The sequence below is a fragment of the Diabrotica undecimpunctata genome, chromosome 3 (genome assembly GCF_040954645.1).
Source record: "Diabrotica undecimpunctata isolate CICGRU chromosome 3, icDiaUnde3, whole genome shotgun sequence".
Lineage (NCBI taxonomy): Eukaryota > Metazoa > Arthropoda > Insecta > Coleoptera > Chrysomelidae > Diabrotica > Diabrotica undecimpunctata.
Window position 1 is genome coordinate 75665715 of NC_092805.1, and position 11791 is coordinate 75677505.

The 11791-nt window shown below is 31.9% G+C and overlaps 1 protein-coding gene and 1 long non-coding RNA gene across 3 annotated transcripts; one reads left to right on the top strand and one right to left on the bottom strand.

Moving 5' to 3' along the window:
• The first annotated feature begins 6506 nt into the window (after positions 1-6506).
• LOC140436915 (uncharacterized) lies at positions 6507-8188 on the top strand. 2 transcript variants are annotated; one of them, XR_011950326.1, is made up of 6 exons: positions 6507-6886; positions 6959-7150; positions 7207-7354; positions 7440-7543; positions 7595-7900; positions 8061-8188. It is a non-coding gene; the product is annotated as an uncharacterized lncRNA (long non-coding RNA). The 2 variants fall into 2 exon arrangements; XR_011950325.1 differs by having other exon boundaries at positions 7595-8188.
• On the bottom strand, positions 8180-11153 carry LOC140436914 (uncharacterized). The gene is made up of 3 exons (XM_072526079.1): positions 10803-11153; positions 10324-10746; positions 8180-10253 (listed from the first exon to the last, which is right to left on the bottom strand). Exons 2-3 carry the CDS (start codon positions 10382-10384, stop codon positions 9952-9954), a joined length of 363 nt encoding a protein of 120 aa, XP_072382180.1. The 5' UTR covers positions 10385-10746; positions 10803-11153; the 3' UTR covers positions 8180-9951.
• Between the last annotated feature and the right edge of the window lie 638 nt (positions 11154-11791).

Sequence of the window (11791 nt, forward strand, 5' to 3'; positions counted from 1 at the left end):
CGATAGCAATCGAGTCTATTTCAATTAAATATTTAATCCTTTTCTAGCAAATCATATAACCAAATTAAATATCTGGTAAACTAATAAAAATTTAAAAAAGGTAGCATTTACCTACTTCATATAAATAGATTACTAACCGATTTAGATTTAGCAAGTCTCAAAGTATAAAAACAATTTGAAATATTCGCTCGAAATAGTCAAGTTATCTTTCACTAGACGCATACAACGATAATAACAATAAGCATTTTATTAAAGTTTTATATTTTCTTCACAATCTGGCATCCGTGTACAGGTTTGCCTTAGTTAGGAGACAGGCAAAAATATACTCGAATAGAATCCTGCAGAGAATTAAGTTTCTGTTAATAGTTTTTTAAATTTATGACTAGAGGCCGCCATGTGACGGCAGAATAAAAGTCAAACGTTTGTTCCATAAGGATTGTCTAACTAGTCCTATTTAAACAATGATAATGCATAATAATTTATTTATTTATTAAATAAATAACAACTAAACGCCTCCACTGGCTATCAAAACATAACCTAATATTTATAAAACATACATATAAAAAATAACTTACTTGAAAAGTGACAACGTTTCGCTCTTCGAACTTCAGCGACCACAAACAAGATACCTAAATGGCATTTTACTAAAATAGTAGGTAAATGACTCTCAAAAATTTTAAATAAAATTTGCTTGTCACAAAAAATATGTAAACACACAACTTCATATCAAAACAATAAACAATGGTTATAATTGAATAAAAAATATATTTTCAGTAGCGTAAAACCTTTACTTCTCCTAGAGATTCAGGCCAAATATTTATTTTTGTTTTCATACATATAGTAATAATATAAGTACTCTTTTTGTGTGCAAATCCCTTGAAATTTAAAAATTTTCTGCAGAGGAAATACTGAGAGTAGGTAAATAGTAGTAGATTTGCTTAAGTAGACTTTACATTACATGATTTTATCATATGACAATCAGACCTATTCCGTAACTCATTTTGATGATAGAAATGAGTAAAATCGAATCGAAATTGTCAAGTCGAATAGAAATGATCCTAAATGATATTCCATAACTTTTTTCATTTCTACAATCGAAATCGTAAATCGAAATTGATTTCGACAGCGTTTATTCTCGAAAATCGAAATTTGATTTGCTAAAACTTCAAATTTTATTTTTATATTTGAATTACATCATACCCGAGTCGATAGCCGTAGAGAACGGTTTGTTTTGATATTGCTGTCGGTGCGAGTTTGATAGTGATCGCTATTGTGTTATTTTGTGAATTTGTTTAGTGCAAATTAGGCCCATAATTTGGTATTCCAAAAAATCTAAGTATGGAAGAAGATGCTATTGGAGGTCATAGACCGCCCGATGAATTACATTCCGTAAACACGTCTGAAAAAACTAATATTGATGATAACAGGTCTGTAAATACTTTAATTGATTTTGAAAACCGGTATAAACCCAGCGATAAGGCCCCATTCTTTGTATATATTGAACACAAAAATAAAAATATTGGTAGGTTATTTCCAATGAAGGTAGGACATTTTTTATTAAATGATTCGTCCATTAAAAATGATGTACTTGATATAAAAACAGTTGGCATTAATAGGGTAAAAGTCATTTTTAAAACTTATTCTATAGCAAATAAAATAATTAATCATGATTTAATAAATAAAAATGATCTTATAGCTTATATTCCAAAATTTTATACACATAGAAAAGGCATAGTCCGTATGGTTGATACTTTCTTTTCGGAGAATTATTTAAAGGATGCGATAATATCCGAGAGACAAGTGGTAAATGTTCAAAGGATGCAACGAAAAGTAACGAACAACGATGGCACAACTCAATTAGTACCAAGACAAATGATAATTGTAGAATTTTTGGGAAACGAGGTTCCACAAAACATAATAATTAATTTATGCAACTTTTCAGTAGATCCATACATACACCCGGTAGTGCAATGCTATAAATGTCTCAGATATGGTCACTCCTCAAAACAATGTAAATCTAAGGACAGTAGATGTAAAAAATGTACAGACACCACCCATACTGTAGAAACTTGTAATGAAAATAATCATTGCATATATTGTAAAACCAACGATCACACCTCGTTGTCTAGAAAATGTCCAATATACGAAAAACAGAAGAAAATCAAAGCAATAATGGCATCAGAAAATATAACATTCAGAGAAGCAGAACAATTACATAACAATCCAAGTTACGCAAAAATAATAACTAATAATAGATTTTCTATTCTAAATAACACTTCCAATTTTCCCAGTTTACCTACCTCGTCTAACAATGTCCCTAATTTCACATTAAATAAACCGGTAAGGAAAACTATTCATATTTCTACAAATAATAAACGTAAAGCAACTTCTCCACCAATTTTACCCCATACCTCTGCGTCAACTTCTATCAAAAGACCTACCCCTAAATCTAATCCTATAATACCCAATCCCTACAGGGACGAATTTATTGACTATAAAGAGAAACTTATATTACTTGTCACATCTCATATTAATCAACTTATGTATACCAATAATCAATCTCAACCTATATGCAATTTAGAAAATGAATTAAGAAAACTTATTTCTAATAATTTAGAAGAAACAGGTAATAACAGAGAAACGGATAATTTAGCGACGAGTGACAATGAAAGCATTCACTCGTATTATTAATTTCCAAATGCACAGTCAACTTACTCAATCTTCCTTAAATATTTTACAATGGAATTGTAGATCGTTAGTAAGTAATAGGGATAGTCTCATAAATTATATTAATAATTCTCATGTAGATATTATAATTTTATCCGAAACTTGGTTGAAAAACCAAATAGACTTTAAATTAAAAGGGTATAATTTTGTTTCAAAATGCCGTGAAAGTGGCTATGGCGGTGTAGGCATTTTCATACTAAAGGGCATTGATTATCAAATAATTAACATTAACTATAATTTTAATACCGGAATAGAAGTGTGTGCAGTCTTACTTAACAAAATTAATATATCTTTTGTGTCTATATATAAACCATCTGACATCAGAGTAGAAAAGACTGATTGGATACACTTATTTGAACAATTCGATTATAATAATACAGTTTTTTGTGGTGATTTTAATGCCCACCATTACATGTGGGGTCCGATCCCGGATGACCGTAATGGTAGAATATTAGTCGAAAGCATGGATTTTTTCGAATTAGTTTCTCTAAACGACGGATCACCTACTAGAATCGCTGCGAGTGGCAATCATTCTGCCGTTGATTTGACTATCACCTCAGCCTCATTAACAAATCGTATAAACTGGTCAGTATATCCCGACACATTGGGATCCGATCATTTTCCTATTAAAATAGAGCTTAAAATTAATCCTACTTTTTTCCTAATTAATCCATCAACAAAATGGAACGATTGCCGCGCTGACTGGAAGCTATTTCAGACAGATTTAGACAAACAATTATCCACAATTTTATCATCTAATAATCTTTCTAACGATGAGAAGACAGCCCTACTCTTTCAGACTATCTCTCTAGCTGCTTCCAAATCTATGCCCATAAAAAAACCTTTTACTCCCTCAATTCCAAGGCCTTATTGGTGGGATGAGGAATGTACATTCATAATAAAAAAACGATCAGAAGCATTGAAAGCGTATCGAACCCAAAGTAACTATAATAATTACATAAACTATAAAAATATAGCAGCCCAAACCAAACGATTATTTAAAACAAAGAAAAAAAGTAGTTGGATAAATTTTTTAAATAGTCTAAACAAAAGCACACCTCTTTCAAAAATATGGTCAACCGTCAGATCAATTTCCAATAACTATCAGTACAACAAAAAACCTCAACTTTCTGAAAATCTCATTAAACAGATGTTAGACCAACTTGCACCTTCATCTGCCTCTGGTAATGTTGGTAGGATTAAAGAATTTTTTCGTTTTAATACTAGTGTAGATTCCATGTCAAAACCTTTTACTCCTTCAGAACTTGATTTCGCACTAAAAAAAAGCAGAAATACAGCCCCCGGTTTGGACGGTTTTACTTATAAGATATTGGACAAATTGCCATCAAATGCCAAAGATGTTCTCTTACAAATCTTTAATAGTTGGTGGTTGAAACAAGAATATTGCGATACTTTAAAAAATATTATCATATGCCCTTTACTCAAATTTAACTTAAACCCAGAACTTCCATCATCTTATAGACCCATTTCTCTATTATCATGTGTGACAAAATCCTTTGAAAGGCTTATAAAATTTAGATTAGAACATTTTATTGAAAGTAGTTCAGTTTTTCCCTACTCACAGTATGGATTTCGTAGAGGTCGAGGTACCATTGATGCTCTCATACATTTAGTTACGGATATTCAACTCTGTTTTTCAAAAAACGAATTTATGCTATGTTTGTTTCTAGATTTAAAGGGTGCATATGACGTGGTTGATTTGGATATATTATATTCAAAAATGGTGGGGTGTGGTATTGATAAAAGATTATCTGTAAATATAATAAATTTGTATGTGAATAGAAAAATATACTTACGGGACCATAGAAATGTATTACACGGTCCAAGAATATTATATAACGGTCTCCCACAAGGCTCAATTCTAAGTCCTTTATTATTTAATGTTTATACTGCAGATCTGCATGGTTTGATGGATGAAAAATGCAAAATAATTCAATATGCAGACGATATATGTTTATATACCAGCCATAAATCCTATGAAGATTGTATGTTGAATCTAAAACTTAGCTTTAGTAACTTAGATAAGTGGGTGAAACAAATGGGTTTTAGTATATCACAAGAAAAATCTTCGATTGTATGTTTCACTAGACGTAGACAAAAAGTCACAGGCAAATGCCAGATAGGTGATTATAATTTCCCCTTAGCAGAAGAGTATAAGTATCTAGGCATGATCCTAGATAAAAAACTCTTGTGGTCCAGCCATATAAAGTACGTAAAACAAAAGTGCGAGCGTGGAATTAACCTTCTGCGTTTCGTTTCTAAAAAAAGATGGGGTGCAGATCAAAATATCTCTTTAATGTTTTATAGATCCTACATACGATCCATTCTGGATTACGGCTGTGTTCTTTACGGCTCAACATGCAAAACAAATCTATTAACTCTTGACAGAATACAATTTAAATCAATAAAAATTTGTCTAGGAGCTATGATGTCTTCACCAAACCAAGCAGTTCTAGCAGAAGCCCAGGAACCGCCTTTACACATACGTAGGCAAATGTTAGCCAACAAACGTCTAATAACATACAGATCGTTTAATACAACTATGGTTCACAAAATAGGTTTACTTTTGACAGAAAATTTAACAAATTCTTATTGGAGAATAAAAAATTCTCCTCCTCTTGCAGAATCTTTTATCGATACGAATTCATTTCAATCTTATATATTACAGCTCCCAAAATTTCCTTTTTACATACAAGACTTTGAAGTTCTGATAGACAAACCAACCATTATAATGCCCTCTTATTCAGATTTGCCAATTTTAACTAATATTATATTCAAATCCATACTAAGCAAATTAGGGGAAGATTTAACAATAATTTATACAGATGGTTCAAAAACTGTTGAAAGTACTGGTTTCGCTTTTTTTGTTTCAAACAGCAATTATGTTGAGAAATATCGAATTCCTGAATGTTGTTCTATTTTTACAGCCGAGGCTGCTGCTATACAGAAAGCACTAACTTGGTGTGTCACTAATTATTGTGAGAACATCGTAATAGTATCAGATTCTCAGGCAGTATTACAAGCTATTCGTAGCCATCCATTGGATAGTTTTCAAAACTCCATTATACTTGATATCAAAAAATTATTACATGATCTAAAATTCACAAAAAAAACAGTTACTTTACTCTGGGTTAAAGGACATAATGGAGTAATTGGAAACGAATTAGTGGATGGTATGGCAAAAAATACATCTGAGATATCAGAAATTACAAATTTTTACTACTTTAAAGATCTTTTTTCTATTATAAGGAGTATTGGCAGGGAAAGATGGATGTCAAAATATAAAGAGGTTCAGAAGTCTTCAAGAAACCATTACTTTTCTATTCATCCATGCTTACCAAAAAATATTCCCCATTTTAATTTTAACTATAATAAAGTACATTCTTCGTTAATAACCCGGTTAAAACTTAACCATGGCCTCTTTCCAGAGCATCTGCATAGGATTGGAATCTATGAAACCCCTTTCTGTCCTTGTGATGGTAAATCTGTCGGAGATTTGAACCACTTATTTTTCGATTGTCCTAATCATAGGGAACAGACTCGAAGCCTATATCTACATTTAATTGATCTCAATATTAGCCTACCAGTGAACATCAGCAATCTGTTATCTTATTCTGACAAATCTATATATAATATTCTAATCAAGTTTATAAACGATTCTAAAATAAAAATTTAAACATCCTTATAACAATTTTCTGTGGCAAAAAGATTTTTTGTCTAATGCCATCTCTCTCTCTCACACACACACACACATATTTGAATTAAAATTGTGTTCCTAAGTTTCATTATGGATTTACAATTAAATTTCGGCATCGATCTTGGAATTGAAATTGGGGAAGAATTGCAAAGGTAAGTAGCACATTTAACGCGCTACAAAATGTGATATATATAATCGTTTTGTTCAAATCCTTTTTACACTTAGTTTCTTATGTAGGTAATTGTTTTCTGTCTTTTTAGCCAAATATTCAACCTTCAGAGGCGCACCCTTAGGGATGCAAGTAATCCCTTTGAAATCCCTGAACAAGTATTTAAAGGTCTGTACCGTCTACCAAAGGAAATAGCCATGGACCTTATTAATGAAATAGAACCTTTTTTGGCTGGACAGATCAGAATAACAGCTGTGCCAAATTATTTGAAGGTAAATCAATCTCAAATAAATTTAAAAACACTAAAATACATAGTTTCATAATTTTAAATAAGGTATTTTCAGGTTTTATGCGCTTTACATTTTTATGCCCAAGGAGATTATCAAAAAGCTGTTGGCCAAGACTTTTTGTTGGGTATGAGCCAGCCAATGGTTAGTCGGTGCATAAACAGTATGTAAAATACTGTCAAATCACATTGGTCGGCGATACATAAAGTTTCCCAGTACGATAGAAGAAAAACGTTTCTTAACACAAGGGTAAATAATTTTGAACCTATTAATATGGCTTTTTTAAAATGTGCTTAAAATTTTAGATTTATGAATAAATTTAACTTCCCGGGAGTAGTAGGGTGCATTGATTGCACACACATTGCAATTGTTGCACCTCCTCTAGATCACCCTGTACATCCAGGTATTGCATACCTCAACAGAAAGGGATATCACAGTATAAATTGCCAACTGGTATGTTTTAAACTTTAAACTTTCACTAGCAACTTATTTTTTAGATATGTGATTCAAATTTGAAAATTTTAAATTGTAATTCAAGATATCCTGGATCCACGCATGACTCCGCTATATGGACCATGTCTAATATTTTTCATCATATGGAACAAACATATGATGATGGAGAACGAGGATTCTGGTTATTAGGTTGGTTGGTTGGTTCAGTTGCCTTAAATATATTACACATTAAATTTCTAGGTGATTCTGGCTATCCTTTACAGCCATGGTTACTAACACCAATAGAAGGTGCCCAACAAAATACTCCAGAAGGACGATATACTGTTGCACATAGTTCAGTAAGAAACTGTATTGAACGGTGCAATGGAGTATTAAAAATGAGATTTCGTTGTCTGTTAAAACATAGAGTTCTACACTACAGTCCTGTTAAAGCTGCTGAAATAATAAATGCTTGCTGTGTATTGCACAATATTCTTGTTGCTCACAATATTTAACCAGAAGATCAGATTATAAATGACATGGAGGAAAATGTACCAGAAAATAATTGTAAGTCTATTTGTATTTTATTTAAACTAGTAAGCAGTGACCTAGCATAATAAAGTCTTGCATATCTTTTTCAATAATCATTTGAAACACTGAAAATAATCTACCAAAATGTATAGATTGAAAAATTGTGGACAACATTGAAATTTTATTTTTGTTACAGTGCCACTAGATGATAGATTGGATGCTGGCCGCAGAATTCGAAACCAATTAATAAGAAATTATTTTAATTAATATATAACGTTAAATCCTAGATATTATTGAAAAATGAATAAACAACACAACATTAAACATTCTTTTATTTACAGAAAACCATTTGATACATTACAAATCGCAAAAAAACAAACATTTAGCTGCCAGATATAGGGCAAAACTCACCTCAAACTAAATCGCTCCCAAGGCGAAGAACTCCAAGGTTTTGTATAGAAGTGAAGGAAATATGGAAAGAAAAGAAAAAAGATCACCTAAAATACATGTCCACTAAGGCACAAGAGGTATACAATAATTATAAGGCAATAAGAAATGAAACAAATTCACTTGTAAGAAGAATAAAAAATGATCACTGGGAAAGCTTTTCGAAAGAAATGGAACATGATTTATATGGTCTGCAAAAGGAAATATGGCACGTTATAAGAGGTTAAAGAACAGAGGGTAAAAGGAACTAATGGAATGAAAACACATAGCAAAAGATACATCGATTGACTATCTAAAAAAGCTCTATGCAGAGAAAGAACAAATGACACTAGAACCGGAAACACCAGAAATTACAACAAATGAAGCTGTTAATATAGTACACAGAAAGTTTGAAAAACACCTGAAAAGCTGCAGGTAAGGACAGAATACCAAAGTAATTACTGAAATAGTGTGGAGCAGCAATGACAAAACAATAGTTAACAAAATCATAAAACAATAAAATACCAGAAGAATGGAGAACGAGCAAACTAATTCTACTATTCAAAAAACAGCCAAAAAACTACAGAGTTATCAACTTGTTTAATTTTACCCTAAAACTTACAACTAGAATTCTACAAGAACTAATGAATCAGAGGATAAGTTTAGTAGATGAACAACAGAGTTTTCATACTGGAAGATAGTGTACAGATGCAATATTCGTCATAAAACAAATTACTGAGAAATCACTAGAGTATAATAAACCAGCATTTCTATGTCTGATTGACTTTCACAGAGTAAGACTCAAAAATGTAATCCGTCTTCTGTATAATAGCAAAGACTCCCTAGAAACATCTACCAAAACAACAAAAGGAAGTCATAATAGATGAACAACTTACAGATCCTACACATAGGCAGCGGAATAAGTCAGGAAGACTCATGGAGTCCTATGCTCTTCAATTTAATCATGGATGAAATATTCAAAATCGTCAACAAAGGAAGAGGATAGAGAACAGGAAACAAAGGAGTAAAAAATGCTCCTAGGTGACACAATACTGATAGTCCATGATGAAGATAGTCTGCAAAGATTAGTCCACAGATTCAACATAAAAGCAAGATAATTCAATATGACAATTTCATCTCAGAAAACTAAAGCAATAGTAATCAGTCAAGAACCAATCAGATGTAAAATAGAAACTGATGATATTAGTATTGAACAAGTAATGGAAACAAAATACCTTTGAATTACAGTGTCAAGCTATGGAGACCTGGACAAAGAAGTGAGAAATCAAATACAAAAAGCAAATAGACTGGCAGGATGTTTTAATAACACTATAGCGAAACCTACATATTAACACTTAGATGAAGTCAAGAATTTATAAAGCTAGTTTACAACCAATAATGACATATATATTCATTAGAAACAAGACCCAATACAGCCACAACACAAAGACTACTAAAGTTGCAGACTAGTTAAACAGTAAAATGTTAATTACCGGGGAGTTAAAAATTAAATATGTAGTTGTTTTTATTTTAATTAACCTATAACCAAACACTAAGGGTATTGAAATCCTTAAAGTTTAAAATTATTGTTATACATAAAAAAATTAAATATATACAAAAAAAAAATACAAAAATAGATACTAATTAAAAATTATATTAATCTATAATTGCATTGTAAAATGCTTATTGAAAGAATCATTTTCTATATCTAGACCTTCAAGATTTAATTCTCGTTCCTTAATTATGATCTCTCTTTCCTTTAACTGCAATTCTTTTGCTTTATTTTTTGCTTCTAGTAAGCGTATATTCAGTTCCAATTCTTTTAAATGCAGCTGCTTCTCTCTAAACTGATTGTCACCCTCAGACTTAGCTGCTGTATCCAACAGTTTATTTAAAATTTCAGCAGTCTGCTTTTGACCTGTCATATAGTATTCCGCTGCCCTTTGTAAATTAGATGACTTATCTGAAAAGCAAAAAATATTTTGTAACAACTTTTCTACTTAACTAAACTGTATGGTTATTGTGCAGCTTACCTTTAATGGTCTTTTTTTGAACAGAAGTTTCCATGTTGTAGTTGGAGTATGATGGAACCATACTCCAACCAATGGTGGAACCAATGGTTCTTGTTTTTGTGTTTGAATCACTTGTGGTACTACAATGCTGGTATCATCTTTATGGTAGCTGGTAGCAGTTGTTTCCAAAATATCCTCTTCGGCATCTAACAATGATACGTCTATGTTTGTTGCTGGGCTAAGATCCTCCACTATTATATCTTCACTTAGGCCTAATTCAACTACATATGTTCCCGTTACTGATATGAAAGAAATTGCTGCCATTAATTTTTCTTCGGCAGGTGTCAACTATTTTGGCACTGCATCACCCCCACCTGTTTTGTTTTGACATCGGATGGCCTCCCGGGTCTTTTTTTTTGTGTGGCTTTTCCAGTCAATAAATGTCTAAAAACAAAAAAAATTAAAATATGGGATTTATAAAAACAGACCTAACTAATTACCTTTTTCCACTGCTGTTTATTTTTACTGGGACCACAACCCATACTATTTAAATTTAATGTGAGTTCGTCCCACAACTTCTCAACTATTTTGTTGGATGCCTCTGAGGGTTTTGTTTTCCCATGAACTAAAATTTTATTTTGGGTAACAAACTCCACCATGTGGTTTAATTGTTCCGGAGATGTCTTTTTTTACTTGGAGTAGCCATTTCAATAGTACTCGACTGAAAAATCTAACGGTAGAAGAATATATTATTCTAAATAACTATGGGCACGTGAAAAACCACTAACAAATTGGTAAATATGAAATTAACCAAACCGAAAAAACGTAAACAAATATTTCAGGTTAGTTAGACCACGTTAGACTGTCAAATTGTCGCTCGTCACGAGCGAATTGCGAGGTTGCCATCGATACTAAACCGAGTGAGATCGGAATTGTTGTTTTCGATCTGTCTGTACTTCTAATTGATTTACAGAATACCAATTTAAGTAGCAGTAGATGTCGAACATTACGATTTTCAAAGATTCCGATTCGACTAAGCCATTTCTATTCGATTTAGCGAAAGTTATAGAATAGGTCTGATTATCATATGAGATTTGTTATGATTCCTCGTTTCTATGATGTTTTAAAAAATCGTGTTTACACTGCATGATAAGTTATGACTTATGATATGAGTGACAATGAGTGTGGTTTTCTTGATTTTTCTTTTTGTTTATGGTCATAGAGATATTAGACACAGTATAGGTATCAACTATTAGATTTTGAAACCATTATAATGGAAAATAAATCGTTGATTGCATTGGCTTCCCGACTTTTAATAATAACACGCCGGCAACAACTGCGTACAGATTACAGCAGTAAGAAGAAAAAGATCAGACACCTTTGGGCTTGCAGGTGGCTCTTACGAAGAAATCGTGTATATCAACACGATTAATCAGGGTATATCAAATTTATTGTTGATATACCAAATTAAAAATAATTAATAAAAAAA